General features: G+C 44.0%; 1 protein-coding gene across 6 annotated transcripts in view; it reads left to right on the forward strand.

Moving 5' to 3' along the window:
* The window catches only part of FAM135A (family with sequence similarity 135 member A), a 145,088-nt gene that overhangs the window by 97,622 nt on the left and 25,855 nt on the right, over positions 1 to 21,611 (forward strand). For all 6 annotated transcript variants that reach the window (XR_013345575.1, XR_013345574.1, XM_077812675.1 and 3 more), the window contains 4 exons: positions 6,131 to 6,204; positions 6,470 to 6,624; positions 6,879 to 9,216; positions 13,139 to 13,299. Coding sequence is in view for 4 of the 6 variants with exons in the window: in XM_077812675.1 (XP_077668801.1) it covers positions 6,131 to 6,204; positions 6,470 to 6,624; positions 6,879 to 9,216; positions 13,139 to 13,299 (2,728 nt within the window). In the remaining 2 variants the exon portion in view is untranslated. The remainder of the gene's footprint in view (positions 1 to 6,130; positions 6,205 to 6,469; positions 6,625 to 6,878; positions 9,217 to 13,138; positions 13,300 to 21,611) is intronic.

Raw genomic sequence — 21,611 nt, forward strand, 5'->3', positions numbered from 1 at the left:
AGTAGGTTGTTTGGCATAAGTAGTTAATGCATATTGGTCAGCCTCAGTAGTTAACAGATATTGTAAGAGACCATTCAAGGTGAAGTGGCCAGTTAACTTGTCTCTAGTCCAGGGGTCAGCAGCCTTTCAGAAGTGGTGTGCCGAGTCTTCATTTATTCACTTTTAATTTAAGGTTCCGCATGCCAGTAATACATTTTAATGTTTTTTAGAAGGTCTCTCTGTATAAGTCTGTATATTGTATTAACTAAACTATTGTTGTATGTAAAGTAAACAAGGTTTTCAAAATGTTTAAGAAACTTCATTTAAAATTAAATTAAAATGCTGATCTTATGCCGCCGGCCCGCTCAGCCTGCTGCCAGCCTGGGGTTCTGTTCACCTAGGCCGGCAGCAGGCTGAGCGGGGCCTGTGGCTGGGACCCCAGCTGGCAAGGGGCTGGCAGCCAGAACCCCAGACCAGCAGCGGGCTGAGCGGGGCCGGTGGCCGGGACCCCAGACCGGCACTGGGCTGAGCGGCTCAGCCCGCTGCCGGGCTGGGGTTCCGTCCGCCAGCTTCTGCCAGCCAGGGTCCCGGCTGCCAGCCCCGCTCAGCCCACTGCCTGTCTGGGATCCCAGCCCTGCCCACATAGAGTGGGTACCTACCTTCTCTCTGGTTCTAACCAATTCTCTTCCCCTCTCTCTCTGCACTGAGCTGAGGGTGGGAGTGCACTGAGCACAGGGCTGGGGGTGAAGGAGCAGGCTGGGGGTTGGGGTGTAGGGTCTGGCCAGGAGCTAGAATGAGGGAGGGGGCTCAGGGTTGGGGCAAGAGGTTTGGGCGTGGAGTGCTTACCAGGGCAGCTCCCATTTGGTGCGAGGGGTGCATGTGGGAATGTGGTGGGGGGGGGTGCAGGAGCTCCCGTTGGGTGCTCAGGGTAGGGGTGGGAATGTACGGGGTGCAAGAGTCAGGGCATGGAGTGGGGAGGGGGGGCTGGAATCAGGGCTGGGGTTGTGGGGGGGTGCAGGGGTCAGGGCAGGAGGCTGGGGTGTATGAGGGGTGCAGGGGTCAGGGCAGAGGGCTGTGGGTGTGCGAGGGGGATGTAGGGGTCAGGGCAGAGGGCTGGGGGGGTGAGGGGGAGCAGGGGTCAAGGCAGGGGGCTGGAGTGTGTGGGGGGTTGCAGGGATCAGGGCAGGGGGCTGGGGTGTGTGTGGGGGTGATGGCTGGGGTGTGGGGGGGTGCAGGGGTCAGGGCAAGGGGCTGGGGGAGTGTGGGGGTGAGGGCTGGGGGTGTGGGCTAGGGTCCTGGGGGTGCTCCCAGCCCCCTGCCCAGAGTGGCTTCTGCACGGCCCGTCCCCACCTCTTCTCCGCCTCCTCCCCGGAGCAGAGAGCGTGCTGCTTCTCCCCCTCCCTCTCTCGCAAGAGCCATCAGCTGATCGGCGGCAAGAAGGGAGACGAGGAGGGGCAGGAACCCAGCACGCCAGCGGAAGAGGTGGGGGAGGGGGAACTTGCCTGCCCTGCAGCAGCAGCCGGCAGGACCAAGCTTCTTCACCCTGCCCCCGCAGGTGGGGGGCCGGAGAAGAGCGGGCCAGGGTGGGCAGGATTTTTAATGGCACACTGCTGCCTGCCGGGGTCCTGGCCGCAGACCCGCTCAGCCCACTGCCGGCCTGGGTTCGGCAGCACGATGAGTGGGACCGGCAGCTGGGACCCGGTAGGCAGCAGTGTGCCGTTAAAAAACGGTTTGTGTGCTGTCTTTGGCACGTGTGCCATAGGTTGCCGACCCCTGCTCTAGTCATAGGGAGAAAAAAGATGGTGGGGGGTATTCAGTCCATGATTTTTTGTGACTAGCAAAGTTATGAATTTAAGTTCCCAGGTGTTGTGCAGGTTTCCTTTTGAGGATGAGGACTGTGAGGTCAGATAGGCTTTGTGAAAAGTGTTGTCCCCAGGTGATTTGGTGTTTTTTGTCTTCTATCATTTTTCTGTGTGAGTGCATTCAAGAGTATATTGATTGTCTCGTTTCACCCACATAGTTGTTATTCGAACATTTAGTGCGCGGTTGTGTACATGTTGTGGTAGGCATTTGTAGGACCCATGAAAATATCATTGATGTAACTCAGACATATAATTACATCAATGATAAATCCCTGTACACCACCATCCATCAAAATGGTGGCATCGCTGTCTGCCTCAAATATCTTCAAGGCAATGGACAACACTCAGCCACCTCAAACACATCCCCAGACTCATCCATTTCATCCTTGCCCACAACAATTTTATATTCAACAACAAACCCTTTGTCCGAACCATGGGAAAAACCAAGGGAACTAGGATGGCTCCTCAATATGCCAATCTCTTCCAAACTATGGGTGACCCTGAGGAAGAATTTCTGGACAAATTCACCATGAAACCAATTATATACCTGAGGATACATCAATGATATTTTCATCCTCTGAGCAGACCTAAACTCCCGCATAGGTTTCCATCACAACTTCAGCAACTACCACCCATCCATTAAACTCTCTCTAGACCACTCCCACACTAACGTCAACTTCCAGGACACCACAATCAGCTTCAGTGATGGAACCCTACAAACAACTATATACGAGAAACCCATGAGTCACCATACTTACATTCACAGATCCAGTAACCACCGCCAACATGCCAAGAAATCTGGTATCTACAGTCAGGCACTCAGGTACAACAGAATATGCTCCAAGGAGAACGTCAGGGATATAAACCTTGACTCACTTAAAACCGCCTTCACAAAATAGGGACACTCCATCAGAGAAGTGGATCACATCATGGAATGGGTCACCCAAATACCCCGAGAGAACCTGCTTCAATACAGATATAAAACCCTCTCTGACTGCATACCCCTAGTTGTCACCTACCACTCCACACTGGAACCCATATGGAGTATCATTAAACAGTTACAGTTGATGGGGACTACATCCTGAAGAAAATCTTTCCTGAACCCCCTGTTCTGGCCTTCAAACAACCCCCAACCTCTCTAAACTCATCATCAGAAGCCAGCTGCACAAAATAGGACACAGAAACTCAAAACAGCACCAGATCCTGCCAGAACAGGAGATGCATAACCTGCAGCCATATCCCCCCACTGCTATAATAATCAATACCCCCACAACACATTTTTCAAGGTCCATAGGTCCTACATATGCCTATCACAACTTGTGGTGTACCTCATCCAGTGCACTAAATGCCCCAATAACAACTATTTGGGTGACACGAGACAATCACTGTCCTCTCAAATGAATTTACACAGAAAAATGATGAAAGACAAAACCACCAAATCACCTGTGGGTAAACACTTTTCACAAAGCAATCACTCTATATGTCAGCTGTCAGTCCTCATCCTCAAGGGAAATTCGCACAACACCTGGAAGCTTAAATTCATAACTTCTGCTGGGCACTAAAAATCATGGAACAAATAAAGATACTGGATTTATGTCTTATTACAAAAATCTATAACCTAGTAAAAGCCTCCCCCACACACACACACCACCACCTGGGGTTCTGTTCACCTAGGCCGGCAGCAGTAAAAGCCCCCCCATACACACCATTTCTAATCACTGGTTTAGGACAAAAATCAATTGTACTTTAATTTTGGATAATTTGAGTAATATCGCTTTTGTTAATATGATGCACTGGGTTCCTTTCCTAAATTACAGTGCAGGGACTGTTTTACCGTATTCTTTGAATGTGGGTGCCACCATAATCCTAACAATAATAAACCTACCACTTACAGGTGGGTCTGAATTGGCTTGTTCTCCCTTACAGGAGCCTGTCACAGGTAGGCCACATCCTATGACAAAGAGGAAGAGTTAATTTCTGTGTAAAGAACTTTTCCCATGGTGCTTGATTGGAATGTCTCATTGAAGTTTTTGTTTTGTTTTGTTTATGCTTTTCCCATTTGAACACCCATCCAAGCTCTTTCTCAGACTTCCGAGGAAGGGATATTAACATGACCGTTTCTCCATATTTCCCAGGCCATGCTAACTTTTCCTCCTAAGGGTTGTGTCTGGGTTAGACAATGCCTTAACCATTTTTCCAGAACAAAGGGATGCAATCTTTTGTAGGAATGAATTCGAAAGTGTGGTTTGTCTGATGATAAAAACAAAGACCATCTAGCCAAGATTGCTTTTATGCTTCCAGAGCAGCAAATTTAAGATCTAAGGAGACATTATAACTGAAAGTCTACTTCTACACACAAGGACATTTGTGTATCATTTAAATTTGATTCTCTGTGACAGGAAAAATAGATGAGCTTTTTCTGCTGGTAAAAGCTATAACAAAAGCTATAAGTTAAGTTTGCAATGCAGCTATTTTCGTTTCCGCATAACTTTTTGGAAAAACTTTCCCCTGTGGTTGAACCTTTTCGTGCTTGATGATAGCCTAAAGATGAATTTTGTGGTACTGTGGGTTTTTTTTCTTTTTCTGAATTATGCAGCTGGGAAGAAATATTTTTCCATTAAAATAAACTTTAATGACAGAAATTTTAAATCAGATTTTGACATATGGCTGGGAAATAGTTCTCTCTGAGAAATATTTACTGTGAACACTTGCTGGCTGGGAAAATAACACTTAAATGGGATTTTACCCATAAACCAAAAAGTCATTTTGTCTTTTCATTTTAAGTATTGCCTGTGTGTCTACATGAATTGCATAGTGCTATAATCCCATGCTGTAGAACTCAGTAATGCTTGACTAGATTTTCCTTGTATATTATGTAGCTGTGATTGTTGGTGTATGTGTGTAGCTGAAATGGTGGCACCCAGGGGAATCAATTGGGGATTGACTGAGTACATACTGAGTCAGCTTCTGCCCTGAAGAGTGTATAATCTAAGAAGAGACCATGAGTGTATCAAGTACTCAGAGGGGACGGGCAAGAGAAAGTAGCAAGAAAACATTGTTAAACAGACTAACTACAAGTACAGTTAGATGGCCGAGTGATTTCAAACATTTCTTACAATTATTATATAAGATAGTAAATAAAACAGATGTTTATGCTGAAGATAGTAGCATGCAGGGTTGCTCGAGACTCTGCTGTTCTACACCACAACATCTTTCTCTGCATCTCCTTTAAAACCAACCAAACTAGGTAAAATCTATTGTAATGCAGCATTAAAATGGCATGTTTGAACACAGCGGTGAGGAGATGCAAAAGTAGAAGTTCTCATAACAATGTTAATTTACCCATGTTACGTTTATATAAGACTTGAGGTTACTGGTTAGGCTACTATATGCATATCTTAATATATGATATGTGCAGTTGGGGAGATCTGATGTTCCTGACTATTGTGTACTCACGTGTGGAATATTAACATTGCACTACTGTAATTTTTTACATATAATAGATTACTGTATATTCCACAGTTTCAGTTTCTCCATTTTAAAATTAATCGGATATATTTCATTCTTCTATTTTGACAATAGGTAAATATAAGCTCCTTTGTGCTGCAAAAAAACCTAAATATTTTATTTGCTTTATTTTATTCATGTATTAAATCTTAATGGGTAATCATTGCTGGCACAGTACTTTTGGCATTATAAACTGCAGGAGCAATGGTAAAGGCAATGCAAAATGTAAAATCTATACATTGTAATTGGATGGATGGACTATATTTTGTTCACTTTGAAATCTGGAACAGAAAAAGGTCAAATTACACACCCTTGTATAATTCTGGCCTGCCTCATTCTCATGAACTGAAGAATATTTGATGAGTTTCCACTCTTGAGGATAACCATTATACATTTTTGAACTTGCTCATAGATATTAATTAAACTTCCTTTTATTCAAATTTATCTTAATTTTTTTTGTTCTTGTCTCTGTTATGTGTCCAGATAGGCAACTGGAGCATGTTACATTTGCCCTATTTGGTCAAGACCATGCTGCCCTTTCAAAACTAATATCTGCCCTAATCCTACATCTGTTAGTATTGCTGAAAAAAAAAAAAAAAAAGACATCAACTGACACTCTTGTTCATGAAATTTGATGACTGAGCATTTCATGAAAATGTTACTATTTATTCATGCGCGACACTGACATTGTGACATAGCAATGTTGTTGGGTTTTTTTTAATTGCTTTTTCTATGTAAAAAGAATTCTTATTTTGCTAGTTATAATTGTTGGAATCTTTCAGGTACGAAGGTTTTCCGAAGCATTCTTTTGTCTTGAGCATCCAAGGCAAGCTGCTCTTGCATATCAAGAACTACAGTGAGTAACTTGAAATAGAATATATTGAGGCTTTTCTTATTACTTTTCCAAATCGTGTTGCTAAATGCACGGAAACAGTTTGTAGTGCACAGCATATGTCACAAGTGTGCGTCAGATTACAAAAATGCCTTGTACGTACTTGTGTAACTAATTTAATAGGAACTTAGATTTAGCGCATTCTGTTTAAGTATTAACAGTAACAATTTACTTGGTAGGATTACCATCCTCTGTTATAATTCTCTTAATACAAGGTAATATTTTTCAGTGCTCAGAGTCATCTACAGATGTGTTCAGCTATCAAAAACACCTCCTTCTGCAGTTCTCTTCCACCTCTTCCTATTGAATGCAGTGAACTAGATGGAGATCTGAACTCATTACCTATAATCTTTGAAGATCGGTATTTAGATTCCATTACCGAAGGTAAATACAAGCTTGTGTGTTTTTCCTCTGAAGAATGAGTTACGCTATAGAAAAATTAGGTACACTTTTCTGTATATTTTCTAGCTATAGAGAAATGTTCCTTTGAAATGTTTTTCTAGTTTATATTTTGAATAGCTGTAGAGTTTTTTTTTAATTTCGTAATGAAAGTTGTATAGCTTTAGTAATTTGCATAATCTTGTTATAAACTGTACTTTCCTTTTCTCACTTTTTTTTTTTTTTTTTTGTGGTAAAAGATTTGGCTGTACCCTGGGTAGCAGTTGAAAATCTTCAGAGGTCAGAGTCCAATAAGCTGGATAAATTTGAGGCCGAAGAAGGTTTTGTAGCTGGTTTTTCTAGCCCAGAGTTGAAAATCAGACCTGCAGGTGCCTCCAACATTTGGCATTCAGAAAGTGAAAAGCAGCTAACAAAGTCTTTGAAAGGGAAAAATGAAGATGTAAATAAATCCAAAGTTAAGGTTACTAAACTAATGAAAACAATGAAAACTGAAAACACAAAAAAAATAGTAAAACAGAATTCAAAGGACTCTGTGGTCTTGGTAGGCTATAAATGTTTGAAAAACACAGCACCAGAGGATGTCTCTAAATGCTATGAAGGCAGGCCTTCATCTCATCAGAAAGGACTGGATCCTGCAATAGATGGCTTTGCTTGTGACACAAGGACCTGCACAAGGCAAATAAGTCAAAAAGAACTTAGATGTTTGCCATCTAGAACTGAACAAAAATCTGCCCAAACTGACCATGTTCTGCAAAGCCAGGGTAGCCCTGTGATCTCTCATTGTGCAAATTCTGCCATTTTTGGCAGACTTAATACCTCCCAGGCAGGTACTGGAGTTACACAGATGGATAGCATCTTGACACCTAGAAGCACAGTTGAAGGTTGTCCTGGCTGTCAGCCAACTTCATCAGGAGTGAGGACAATTGAGGTCAAACCAAATAACAAGAATCCTTATGAAGGGGAGAAAGTGACTGTTCGTACTGGGTTGTGGGCAGAATTTTTGCAAGATGGAGAGAATTTACAGGTGCCCAACTTTCAGACCGCAGAATCTGGAAGTAAAACTAACTCGGGGGAAGAGGTATTGGTGCTTGAAAAGGACGATGTCCAAGAAATGAACTTTCAACATACTGGAGATGCCTTGACAAGAATAAAAAGCAATCATTCTGCTCTTTCTACAAAAGAGACTCATGTTGCCATAAGTGGAGACACGGTTAAGTTACCAGATGTTAGTGTCATTTATGCCTCATCTAGGTTTTCAGATTCAGGTGTAGAAAGTGAACCAAGCTCTTTTGCAACACACTCCAACCCTGATGTGTTTTTTGAAACCATTCAAGGGCAAAGTGCTTACAACAGTGAAAGACTGTTTCCTCAGCTTTTACTAAAACCAGATTACATAAAAAATGCAATAGAAAGCTATTGTACTGAGAGTACTAGTGCATTGAGTGAAATACAGTCATCCCTGACATCCATAAACTCTCTACCGTCAGATGATGATGAGCTTTCACCTGATGAAAATTCAAAGATATCACTTGTACCTGAATGCCAACTAAGTGACAGCAAAACTATATTAGATATGGGAACAATTGATTTGCCAAAATGTGATGACAGTAAAAAATCAAATATCATTTTACAGCAACAGTGTGTTGTATTTTCAGGGCATTCACACATTGAAACTGTCTCTCTGCATTCCTCACTTTCAGACATAAAAGATTCTTTACAGTTAGTTGCTTCAGATGAAGATATATCTACTGAGATGAAAAATTACAGCTCACGTGCAAACTTTGACACAGTTTTTAAGGACTCTCAAAGCCTTGATAGGCATCAGAACACTACAGAAGGAGAAACTGAGTTACATTCAGAAGTTATTTATCTGGGAGAACCATGTGTTGTTTCAGGTTCAGTATCTAGTAATGCTAAGTGTAATGTAGAGAAAACAAATGAGGGAAAACATAACGAACCTTTAGAATTAAGGCAAACAACTGAGGAATTGCCAACAATTGAAAGTGAGACTCACCCAGATGCAAATAATCTCTCATCAACCAGCAGTATCGATATTGTGAAACAAGGTCTTGTAGAAAACTACTTTGGCTCTAGAAGCAGTACAGATATTTCTGATATTTGCCCTACTGACAACAGCAATCCTGATAGTCCTCAAAAGGAAAAATCTGAAAAACAAACTGTTGGCTCTTCGCAACGGGAGGAGGAGGAGGAGGAGGAGGAGGAGGAGCAGGATCAAGAAATGGTTGAAAATGGGTATTATGAGGAAACGGATTATAGTAATATTTTAGATGGAGATACAAATGCTGACTTTGAGCAGAATCATGGTCTAATGGAAGAAAAAGCTTTGAGATCTGAAAGGATTGACAGCGAGCATCTAAGAGATGGAATGAATATGGCTCCTATCTGTACTCCTGGTTGTTTGTCTTTTCCCTCTGTGCTGAGAGACTCTCCTTGCAGTGTTATATGTTCTTCAAAAAGCAAATCTGATGCAATAACAAAACAGCCAGGCAGCACATCCTGCAGCTCAGCTTCACCTATTTCGTGGTATGAAAGCTCCCCCAAACCTCAAATGCTAGCGTAAGTGATCATTTTAAAACAAAGTCTCTTTAAATTTTGAAAAACTTAAAATATGGTATTCAGAGGGGAAAGAAACATGGTCTTTGATCAAGATATCTTCCAGGTTGATGAATTATGGATTTATTTTCTCCTGCACACACAGCTAACTTTTCAGGTTTTAGAGGGTTGTTAGAAAGCGTATGTTGACACAGAATTCCAGTTATCACATCTACTTATCTCACCTTGTTTGGCAAGTTTAAAGCAAAATTGAAACTTTAAGATTTATATATATTGAATACATTTACATTAAAACACATTTTAAAATGAGGAATTACAGAATAGAAATATTTCAAGATCTCAGAGAAAAGAAATATGGTGTTTTATAAAATGAAAACTTAACATAGTAGGTAAAGAAAAAGGCCCCGTCATGATTTACAAAATTGTTTAAGACAACAAAACTAAAAGCTGCCCAGCATAAGTGATCAGGCAAAGTGAGGTGTAACATTCAACTCAATGGCAATTTTTTGTCATCTGTTTGTCTGTAACACAATAACTTTGGAACACTACATCCCACCAATTCCAAAATTACAGGGAATGTTTCAGGCATCCAGGGGCACAAACCTATTAATTTTTGCAGCAAATTGGAATACAGGAGAAGGCTGAGTCAGGGGAAAATCAGGGTCCCCCCACTGCTCCAGTGCTGCAGGCAAAGGAAATTCTCTGTTCCTGCCCCCTTACTGCCTACATATCAGAGGCAGCAGCTTAATTTGCCATGTGGGGACATTGTGCATAGCCCAGACTGTAACAGAAATAAGAGAGCTTTACAGGGACAGTTTGTAGGGGGCACGTGGGGACGGGGTGAGGGAGAAGTGGGGATCCAGTGAGAGAAGCATGAGGGACCAGAAGATAGGAAATGGTGGGAGGAAAAACAGGAACCTGGGGAGGTCTGGGTCGCGGTGGTAGAATCGGGGGTGGAGAGAAATGTGGGGGACGGGGACGGGTGGATGGAGGGACCTGGAGGCAAAGGGGGGAAACCGAGACCTAGAATATGGGTGAGTAGATGAGGGGCAAAGCAGGACCTTTAAAGGGATTGGTTGGGGACGAGGGAGTGGTGGTGGTGTGAGAAGCAGGGACCCGGGGGGTGTTGGGTGGGCGTGGAAGCAGAGACACAGGGTTGGGGAGTAGAGTTGGGAAAAGGAAAACAGGAACTGGGGAGGAGAGATGGTAAGGGAGGGAGGAGAAGCCCTGGGAAGGAGGAGCAGACACTGTAGTGGTGGTGGTGGGAGTTGGAGATGGGATGGGGAGGAACACAGAGACCTGGGGGGAGGAGGGGGCAGCGGGGGGGAATAGCCAGTTATATGTGGAGGAGACATGGGGGGGGCACACAGAGGGAGGGGGTGATGGGAGTAGCAGAGAGACCCTGAAATGAATGGGCATGGGAAGGTGGCCTACAAGGTGCTTGTGGGGCCCGGGGAGGAACAGAGGGATGTAAGAAGCCCCTGGTGGGCGCAATGTGCTCAGCCTACAGAAGCTACAATGTGTGCAACCGGCTACTGGTAAAGAATGGGAGCATTAAAAAACTCTCCATTTACATTTATTAGAGCTATAGATGTATAGTAATTCATAAAGTCTGCATCTATACTAAGGACTATATGTACAGTAATCAAATATAAATAAGCATGGACAAGGGCACTTAGAATAAGGTTGTTTTTTATGGTGAAGTGATTTTAGCATCCCCTGCTTTCCTGACTCTCACTTGTGAGACCTCACATAATGATCTTTTTCTCTACTAACGAGGATGGTACATGGTTCCTTTTGGAGCACATCAGTGGCAATTCTTCAGTTTGTTACAATTGGCTGCTGGTAGGCAATTCCAAGCATTGTCTCCATCCTCATCTGACGTAGAGATTGAGGCCTGGATGCAAAAAAGGAGTTAGGCCTTCCTACCATTCTTTATCCCTCTGGTACCTGCACCTAAGTACCAGTTTTAGGCTCCACTAGGATTCACAAAATTCCCACTCAGCTGCCACCTAACCCTGTAGGTGCCTAAATAACTCAGCACCTACATTTTTACAGTAAAAGTTTCCGAGATAACTATGTTTCTGCTTCTGAGTAGGTGCCCTGCTACCTCCCTCAATGCACCTGAATATCTATTTCTTGCCTAAGACCCAGAGCGATTCACAAACCATGGGAGGATGATTAACATTTGGCCTCCGAAGTTGAGTGTGGGGCCCAATCCAATAGGTGCGCTCAGACGCTGCCTGCCAGATTGGGCCCCCCAGATGAGTTCACACAAAACAGCAAAGATCAGGGGAGGACGAGGATTTCTCTTGTAACTTCTAGCAAAGTGGTTAGGATACTCCCCCAGGAGATTGGGAGGCCGCCCAGTTCAAACTCCAGTTTGATCGTAGGTCTCCCACATCTTGGATGAGTGCTCTAACCTCCAGGCTGTAGAGTCATTCTCATGCTTGTATGCTCTCACTCTTGCCCTTTCTCTCTCAAAGATAATGGACTGAATAGAGACACTGGATTTATGGTTTATTACAACAATCTACAATCCATTAAAACTCTTCCCCGAGCTTACCCTTTCCATGCATGACTGGGGAGGTATAACTGGCCACTTCACCTTGTATGGTCCCTTGAAATATGCTTTCACCTTGTATTTAGCTGTGACACTCTGAGTATGTTTTCCAGACCTGAAGAACTCCGTGTCAGCTTGAAAGCTTGTCTCTCTCACTGACAGAGGTTGATCCAATAAAAGATATTCCCTCACCCACCTTGTCTCTCTCTCACATGTGCACAAGAATGAGAATGACTCTAGTCTGGTGGTTAGAACAGTCATTCAGGAAACAGTCTCTCTGCTCAAATGACTGTCATGCACTATTTATCTACAGTGCAGTACTTCAACAAGAGAGATGAAGTGAGCCTCCCATCAGAATATCCCACAGCCCAATAGTTGAGCACTCACCTAAAAGGTGGCAGATTCTATTCAAATTCCTTTTACCCCTCAGGTGGAAGGGGGAATTGAACCAAATGTCTCCCATGTCCCTAGTGAGTACCCTAACAGCTGGTAAATGTTGGGAAATGTTGAAGGAGGGTCTCCTTCCCAGGACCCCATCCTCTTCTTGCTAAAACAACATAGATGCCTAACTCCAAAGACAGTTGCCAGCTGTGAATTGCTAGCAGAGATAGGTATCTCCCTGCAGTCTAGACTTAGGCTATATCTACACTACAGTACTTACAGTGGTGCACTGTAGTGCTTGTGGTGGAGATGCTCTTAGTCAACAGGAGAGAGCTCTCCCATTGGCTTAATAACACTTGCCTCTGCGAAAGGAGGTGGCTATGTTGCTGTGATGCTCAGCATTGCAATGACTAATTCCTTTTGTGCAGCCAGGCCTGAGTGCCTGCCTAATCCAAAGTCCAGTAAAGTTAATGGGAGTCTGTACTTACCTTGACTTCCAGTGGGCTTCAGATCAGGCTTTAAGAAAGAATTAAACCCAGTTGTATTCACATTAATATTTCATTTAGATGAATGCTGTTTATTGCACTTGACAGGAATAACTCTAGAATCTTGTGTACCTTTATGATATGCCTCAAAGCTGACCAATTTGCACAGGTGTTTGGAGGATGGAGAGCTTGTGTTTGTGGCTGGGGACTTTATTTGGGGAGAATAGGATTTCATGAGATCTGAGGTGGAAAATTTGGATTTTGGGGACTGACTACTTTTGTTGTTTTGGCACTATTATCTTGGATTGCACTTTTTTAATAATTTGTCATGGGTGCCTGAGTCTGGAATAAATGGTTTTTATGCTTTATATGAACTAAATAAATGAAATATTTAAGTAAAAAGCAGTGGAAAATTATGTTCTTGCAGACCCTACATTTATTGGATTTTAATAAGCTATATAACAGAATTATTATAGTAAGCACTGTTTTGTTCCAGTTTTCTCCAGGCTAAAGAGGAATTAAAGCAACTTAAACTCCCTGGATTTATGTATAGTGATGTTCTCAGACTGGCTTCGTCCGCACCTTATTTCAGCACAGAGGAGGATGAAGGTTCAGAAGATGGAATACATCTCATAGTCTGTGTTCATGGCCTAGATGGTATGCTGTGGTGCTTGTTACTGAATAACAGATTAATTGATCAAGATCAAGTTTTGGTTTTGTTGTTTTGAGCTCTGAGTTAAACCATGTTGAAACAAATATTCATTAAAATGAATTAAGAATGTGATGTTCTTCGAGCAGTGTCCCTATGAGTGCTCCAGTTCAGGTGTGCATGCACCTCTTGAACCCTTGATTGGAGATTTTTCCATTAGCAGTGCCTGTTTGGCCTGCGCCTGCACCCTGTGCCTTCTTGTCCCAGACACTGGGGCTATATAGTAATGCGTAGCCAAACCACCCTTAGTTCCTTCTGTACCGCGTTGGTCTGAGATGGAGCTTTAGCATGTCCACTTTTTGAGAGTGCTTCAGCTATTTCGTATTCTAGTTTAGACTATAGTTGTTCGTTAGTATAAGTTAAAGTTAGTTAACATTAAATAGTAAGAGGATTGTTTTCCTCCTCTTTTTCCCTTTTCGGAGCCTTGTCTTCCTGGCAGGGCATGTCTGGCTTGCCAGGTTTCAAATACTACCTCTCCTGTTGAGAGGCTATACTTGTAAGCTACGGCCACTCAACGTTTGTCCATTGCTTTGGGTGGTCCCATGTGCACCAGAAGTGCAACTTCTGCCTGGCCCTCGGGTCTGGGACAAAGGACAGGGAAATTAGACTGTTAATGATGCCTTCTTCCACTATGCCATCACACAGCAGGCTTGAGATGATGCCAGGTTTGGGAGAGCAGTGTTGCATTCTGCATGACCATGAACTCCAAGCCCACCTTCTTGGGTAGTGTTTATGAGTCACCTCGTGTAAAATGGACATGGGCAAGCACTCGAAGAAGAAAAGACTGTTACTAACCTTTCCGTAACTGTTGTTTTTCAAGATGTGTTGCTCATGTCTATTCCACAACCCACCTTCCTGCCCCTCAGTTGGAGTTAGCCGGCAAGAAGGAGCAGAGCGAATGCAGGGCCAGCAGTTCCCCTTATACCAGCACATAAGCACGCAGCACCAGAAGGCACTAGAGCCAGCCTGATGGATACCACTGAGGGAAAAATCTCTGGTGATGGTACACACGGCATGCGCACACCTAACATGGAATGGACATGAGCAACACATCTCAAAGAACAACAGTTACAGAAAGGTTAATAACTGTTTTTGTTGTTGTTGTTTAAAAGCTTTATAGGTACATTGTCAAGGAGAAGAAAAGTGTGTTTATCCAGCTATTTACCTGTGAAAGTCATAGACACAAGATAGCATTGAGGCCATGAGCTTAGTAGGATTCAAAAAATGATTAGACATTTATTCTGGTAATGAGAACATCCACCATTAAAGTAGGGAGGATTAAAAATTTAGATATAATATATTCACCTGCTTCAGGATATAAGCAGACTACTAACTTGTGTGAGTTAGGGAGAAACTTCACCTCTGGGTAGGTTTTCCATAATTGTCCACTATAGCGTTTTTTGTACCTCTCAGTGAAGCATCTGGTACTGGCCAGTTAAGGAAACAAGACAGCGTAGTAAATAGAGCACTGGTCTGATCTGATATAGCAGTTCCTATATACAATAATCATCCTTCCTGTTCAGCTGTCAGATTTCCATGTTTAAAAACAAATATCCAAATAGATTCTACTCATGACTCTATCTAGGGAGCATTCATTATTAATATCTGTCTAATTCAATTTGTGCACTGGGCTGGGAGATGCTGTTTCCCCCATCCAGATTTTCTAACACCATGTAATGCCAAGAATTATACAGCAATTAACCCATCCATAATAAATTGTTGTCAGAACCATGCCCTTGTTCCCTATTGTACCTCATATCAAACCCTCCTCGTCGATTGATTTAAAAAATGATTAGAAAAACTTACTTTGGAGATTTTAGCCAACTTCTTTCGTATCAGGAACTGCCTTTCATAATAAATATGATCATTTAAATGGAGTACCCTTTTCTTTTATTCCTACAATATTTTTATTATATGGTGAACCTCAAACCAAAAAAGAGAAATATCAATACCTTTAGTGCTCTCTTCCCTGGCAAAATTCAGATGTGTGATTCACCACTGGAGCAGATCTACTGATGATAGCAACTGTGGAAGCTGTAGTGTAGCCAGGATATAGGTATTTTTATCTCCAAGTTATCAGCCCACCAAGGGATTCCCCCAACGTAAGAGGAATCTTCAGGAGGCCAATTAAACCATTTTCACTGGATCCTTATATTCCTCTTGTAGCACTCCCAGGAATGTTATTTATCTTCCAATAATCGATAACTGGTTGAAAAATTGTATTCAAAGAGAGGTTTTGCTGTCAAACTGGGAGGACATAGCTAGTACATTCCCCCATGAGTCTGTCCTGGGTCTGGTACTTGTCAACATTTTCATTAATGGTTCGGATAATGGATTGGAGAGTGTGCCTGTAAAATTTGCAGATGACACCAAGCTGGGAAGGGTTGCAAGTACTTTCAAGGACAGGATTAGGACTCAAAAGGAGCTTGATAAATTAGAGAAGTAGTCTGAAAACAGTAAGGTGAAATTCACTGAAGACCAGTGCAGAGCACTACGTTTAGGAAGGAAAAATCAAGCACACAAATAATAAATGTGAAATAACAGGCTAGGCGGCACTACTGTAGAAAAGAAACTGAGAGTTATAGAGAATCACAAATTGAATATGAGCCAATAACATGGTGCAGTTGCAAAAGAGGCTCACTTAATTCTGGGGAGTAGTAACAGGAATGTTGTATAAGACAGGAAGTAATTGTCCTGCTCTGCTCTGCACGAGTAGTGCCTCAGCTGGAGTCTGTGTCCAGATCGAGGTGCCACACTTTAGGAAAGATGTGGACAAATTGGAGAGAGTCCAGGGGACATCTAAAAAAATGGTAAAAGGTTTAGAAAATCTGACCTATGGGGAAAGATTAAGAAACTAGGCATGTTTAGTCTTGAGAAAAGACTGAAGGGGCATTTTCAAATGTGTTAAGGGATGTTATAAAGAGGATGTGATCCATTGTTCTTTATGCTCACTGAAGGTAGGAAAAGAAGTAATCTGCAGCAAGGGAGCTTTGGGTTAGTTACTAGGAGAAAGTTTCCAACTATAAGGATAGTTAAGTACTGGAATAGACTACTAAGAGAAGTTTTTTGGAATCCCCATTATTGGAGGTTTTTAAGAATAGACTAGACAGATACCTGTCAGGGATGCTCTAGGTATACTTGCTCATGCCTTAATGCAGGGGGAAGTACTCTGAAGACCTCTCGAGATCCTTTCAGCCCAACATTTCTATAATTCTTCTTCAAGTGATTGTACTTATGCATTTTGTTCTTGGTGTCTATGTGCCCACGAACAGCTGTCAAAACTTTTTCCCTCAGTGGTACTTGTTGGGCAGCTCAAGCACCATCTGCTGTTGTGTGCCATTGCGTATAGGTATAAAGGGCAGAGCTGCCCCCGGCCTCCCTCAGTTCCTTCTTACTGCCCATGATGGTCATTGGAACCCCTGTTCATTGCAGAACAATTGTGTCTCTTCTCTGTATATATGGTATAGTTGTAGTTTAGTACTTGTTATAGTTAGTAAGTGTTAGTTGTTTTGTTTTAAAAAACAAAATTTTATGTGTGTATATGTATTCTGCTGCTGGCACTGAGGCATGCCCCGGTTGCTGGGCTTCAGGCCATGAGCTTCCTGCTCAAAACCTATGCTGGTAAACGACCCACATTGTAGTTGAGTGTGAGGGAGGAGCAAATACACTGGTGCCAGATTAGCTAGGAATTCAAGCCTAGGACAACAAAGAATAAGGAGGCTAGGCTGAAGTTGCTGCTAATGGAGGTGGTGCTCAGACCATCCTGGGAGCTATCCTGGTCAAACCTGGTGTCAAGTGCTTAGCTTCAGTTAGAAGTGCGCCTCCACAACTGTCGGAGTCCTGGGACTCTTTCACCTGTGCCTCGGAAGAAGTATAAATCTTCCAAAGAGTATCTGACCAGGGGAAGATCTCTACCCTCCAAGCATGGAAAGAGGGGTGAGAGGTAGTCGAGTAGAGTGCAACTGAAATCTAAGCACGCCTCCTCCAAATCAGTGTCTAATTCAGCACAATTGACTATGTGCTGGAGAAGATACTGTTGAGTCCAGTGCCAAAAGCATCAACTTCAGCGGCATCGCAGCAGACAGATATGGTCTCAGTGCCAACTACCCCAGAGTCCTTTGCAGCAGCAAGGAATTTACTCTGCCTCTGAGTACTGGTGTCACTGGTGGTTCAGGAGTCACATCCCTCTGGACTACTGAAACAGCTGACACCAACGCCAGCGATACACCATGCAATACTACACCAGCTGCTTATTTCCCAGATAGTCAGATCATCAGTACTGTCCTAAGGGGAAGCCAGCAATGATTGCGACTCTCTGCCCATCGCCAAGTTCTCTGCTCCAGTCCCCGGCACTGGCTTGAGCAACCCCTCCATGATTGGAGGAAGGGGAATTTCTCTTCATCTGACTCAGAAGTGGCATCTTATATCTCTCAGCCTCAGAGCAGGATCTACCGGTCCCCACCTAGATTCTCCTTCTCCACATTCCTTCGTGACCCCACAGTGGGAGCTACTGGGAACATGGCCAGGAGGTCACTGGAGTTTGGCCCCTTATCAATGGCCATTTTAGAACCCGTGGGGGTTCCCCCAACTTCTACGTCCTCTTCTTGTCGAGCCTACTCTGTGCCCTAATCCAGGTGTGTTAGTCCTTTCACCAAGCTGCTCCATCTCAAGTGTTCGGGCCCAGTACTGAGTGTCAAGAAGAGGAGCTTAGGAAGAAGAGGAGCAGCGTGTGGAAGTTCAGCTACTTCCAGTCTTGGCTTCATGCTCACCCTCTCTGGAGAAGTTTCTTTCCTTGGAGGCAATTTCACACCTTCCTGATGATTACAAGACCTATCAGGAATTGTTAAAGAGTATGGCTTTAGACTTGGGCATTCAGATCAAGGAGGTCAGGGAGTCCTCTCATCACCTGACTGACATTTTATCAATGACAGGTCCACCTAGTGTGCAACTGCCAATCAACGAGGTGATATTAGAGCCTATGAAGACACTATGGCAGACCCCATCTTCATTGTCTTGCACCTCAAAGCATGCAGAGCAAAAGTACTATGTGTCCTCCCAAGAATTTGACTATCTTTTATTCCCACTCATCTCCAGGATTGCTGGTTGTTACAGCGGCTAATGAGAGTGCGCATCAGGCTTCCCCCCACCCCCAATCAAACGAGGCAAATAAACTGAACTTCTTTGGCATGAAGTTTTATTTTGAGTGGGGAATTGTAGCTTTGAATTGCCAACCAACAGGCTCTGCTGGGGCATTATGATTTTAATTTATGGGGCTCCATGGAGAACAGGGGTAGACTAGTAATGAGAACTTTGGTGCAGGCAGACCTGAAAGTGGCAGACTCAACGGCTAGGACCATGGCTTCTGGGGATGCTATTCGGAAAGCCTCATGGTTACAGTTTTTTGGTCTCCCCGTGAAACGCAGAATACTATTTAGGACGTGTTTCTTGAGGGTCCTTCTTTGTTCTCAGATCAGACAGACAGGAAGCTCCATGGGCTTAAGGACTGAAGGGACACCTTTAAGTCCATGGGTTTGTACATGCTTTCCCCAATCAGAAAGCACTATCATTCTCAGTAGACGCACCATTTTCCCACTCCGCATCCTCATCTTGTCCTTTCAGAGAAGTCCAGAGGTTATAGACGCAGGCCTCACCCTCCTGCTGCTTCAGCTCCAGCTCTGGGCCTTTCTAGATATCTGGTAAGTGCCAGCAGCAAGTGTGATGGGCCAGTTGGGGAGCCCATATTTCCAGACCCTGTCCCTGTTACATTTGCAAACAGTCCCACTTCCACAGTGCTTGGTCCTGAATTACTTTGGACCAGTGGGTCTTTGAGCACTGTGGAAGTGGGATATACTGTTCAATTTATGTCTGTCCCTCCCTTCCCCTCCTCAGGGACCACTCTCATAGGGAGCTCCTCCTTCAGGAGGTACAATCTCTCCTTCAGTTGGGGGCCATAGAGGAGGTTCCGTGCTGCCACAGAGGGACGGAGTTTTATTCCCCGTTTCCTGATCCTGAAAGCAATGGGGGATTCAGATCAATTTTAGACCTGCGTCAACCCAACAAATTATTAAAGATAAAGTTTTGCATGGTCACTCTAGCTTCTGTTGTCCCTGTCCTGGACCCTGGAGACTGGTATGCTACCCTTGACTTAAAAGATACCTAATTCCATGTGGCAACCAACCAAGCTCACAGGAAGTACCTCAGATTTCTGGTGAATCAAAATCATCAGTTCACTGTACTACCATTTGATCTGTCAGCAGCTCTCAAGGTCTTTACAAAAGTTATTGCAGTAGTAGCTGCCTTCCTCAGAAGATCAGGAGTCCAAGTTTATCCCTGTTCGAACAACTGGTTGTCAAGGGCTGATCCAGACTGCAGGTGTGGTTCAGTGTATCTCTGATCTAGTCAACATTTACTGCTTTAGGACTGCTAGTCAATGCAGAGAAGTTTCCTCTCCCCAGTTCAGAGAACAGAGTTTATGGGGGCTGTACTAGACTTGAATCAAGCCAGAGCTTTTCTTCTGAAATCAAAGTATCAGGCAATTTGATCAGTTATTATAGATCTCAAAGCTCAACAAATCCCAAAAGCACGAAACTGTTGGAGGCTTCTGGGACATACATGGTTCAATACACCAGACTGCCCCTCAGAATTCTTCAGGGTTGGCTAGTCTCAGTCTACTCACCGAGCTGTCTCAATTTAGACATAGTGGTGAGGATACCCTCTCATGTCCCTTCCTCCCTTGACTGGCTGGACTTGTCCACCAGTGTACATATGAGTGTTCCCTTAGCCCATCTGACACCAATGCTCACATTCGTGTCAGACACATCTGCCCTTGGGTTGGGGGCCCATCTGGATTCTCTACAGAATCATGGGTCTATTGTTTGCAGAGGACTTAGCTTTACACTTCAATGTCAGAAAGCTGTCAGATTTGCGTGCCATCTTGCTCCAGATCAAGGGAAACAGCCTGTTAGTCCTTACAGACAGCACACTGGCAATGTCTTACCTCAACAAGCAGAGAGGAGCCCATTTGTCTCCACTCTGAGGCATCTCTGCTTTGGGAGCACTGCATTGCCAACTTGATTGATCTGGAAGCTTCTTACCTACCGGGGATCCAAAATGATGTGGCAGATTACCTGAGCACATAGTTTGAGTTACCATGAGTGGTATCTTTGTCCAAATATTTGCAGATACATTAGTGAAATCTCCACTCTCACTTCCTTTATACTTGGACCTAATCTCCCTGTGATGGAGGGTGCTTCCTGCTGGCTGTCCCGGGGATTAGCTCTGCTAGCCAGTGTGCCGCCTTCTTGTGATGTCTCACTGCCTGGACCCATGTCATTCCCAAGAACCATGGCATCCTCTTCAGGACACAGCCCTCCAGCTGTGCAACACTCTGTGCTCCCCCTCTTCTGGGGGAATGTATTGGAGTCCAAGTGTCCAGCCACTTCCTCAGTGGGGATGAGGGGAGGACCCGGGCCTGCTTACTACTCCGGGTTCCGGACCAGGGACCCTGTAGATGGCAGCCACATGCTGTGTCCCCGCCAGCTTCCCCTTCCTGGGCCACGTCCCTGCAGCCCCAGCACCTTCTCCGCCCTTATCTCAGGATCTCAGCATGACAGTTTTAGCAGTCAGCCAGGAGGTGTCTTTCTCTTTCCTGATCCTATCCAGCACTTCTCTATCCAAGGTGCTAACTTTCTTCCTCCTGCAAGGCAGCCTGGTCTCCCTCCTCAAGCTCTAGGGAACAAATAACTGCACCTGTCCTGCCCTGCAGCTCTTTTCATATGGGCCTGCCAGGCCCTGGTTGGCTGCTCATCGCAGCCCCTCTCCTATTGGCTCCCTAGGGCTCCATTAACCCCTTACAGGCCAGTGTGGGGCGGTCGCCCCATTACACTCCCAAAATCATAGTCACGTACTCCATCTGATCCTGCAATCTCTCCATTTAATTGTATAAATGCTCCATTGCTAGACATTAGAGAGCAGTCTTTCTCAAAAGAAGTTCAAGAGATCCTGCTAAATAGTAGAAAGCCTTTTACTCGGACTACTTACCTCTCTAAGTGGAGATGTTTTTCCAACAGGTCTCTCCATTACACAGTATCACCTTCCCATTCTTCCATTTAACACATACTAGATTACTTATTGGAGCTGAAACCACCAAGGTTAAGCTGTTACTTTTCTATCAAGGTACATGTGGCAGCTATTTCAACTCTCTACCCTAAAATGGATAACTGATCTGTTATTTTTGTAATGACATGTCCATAAGGTTTTT

The sequence above is a fragment of the Eretmochelys imbricata genome, chromosome 3, assembly GCF_965152235.1.
Source record: "Eretmochelys imbricata isolate rEreImb1 chromosome 3, rEreImb1.hap1, whole genome shotgun sequence".
Classification (NCBI taxonomy): Eukaryota; Metazoa; Chordata; order Testudines; family Cheloniidae; genus Eretmochelys; species Eretmochelys imbricata.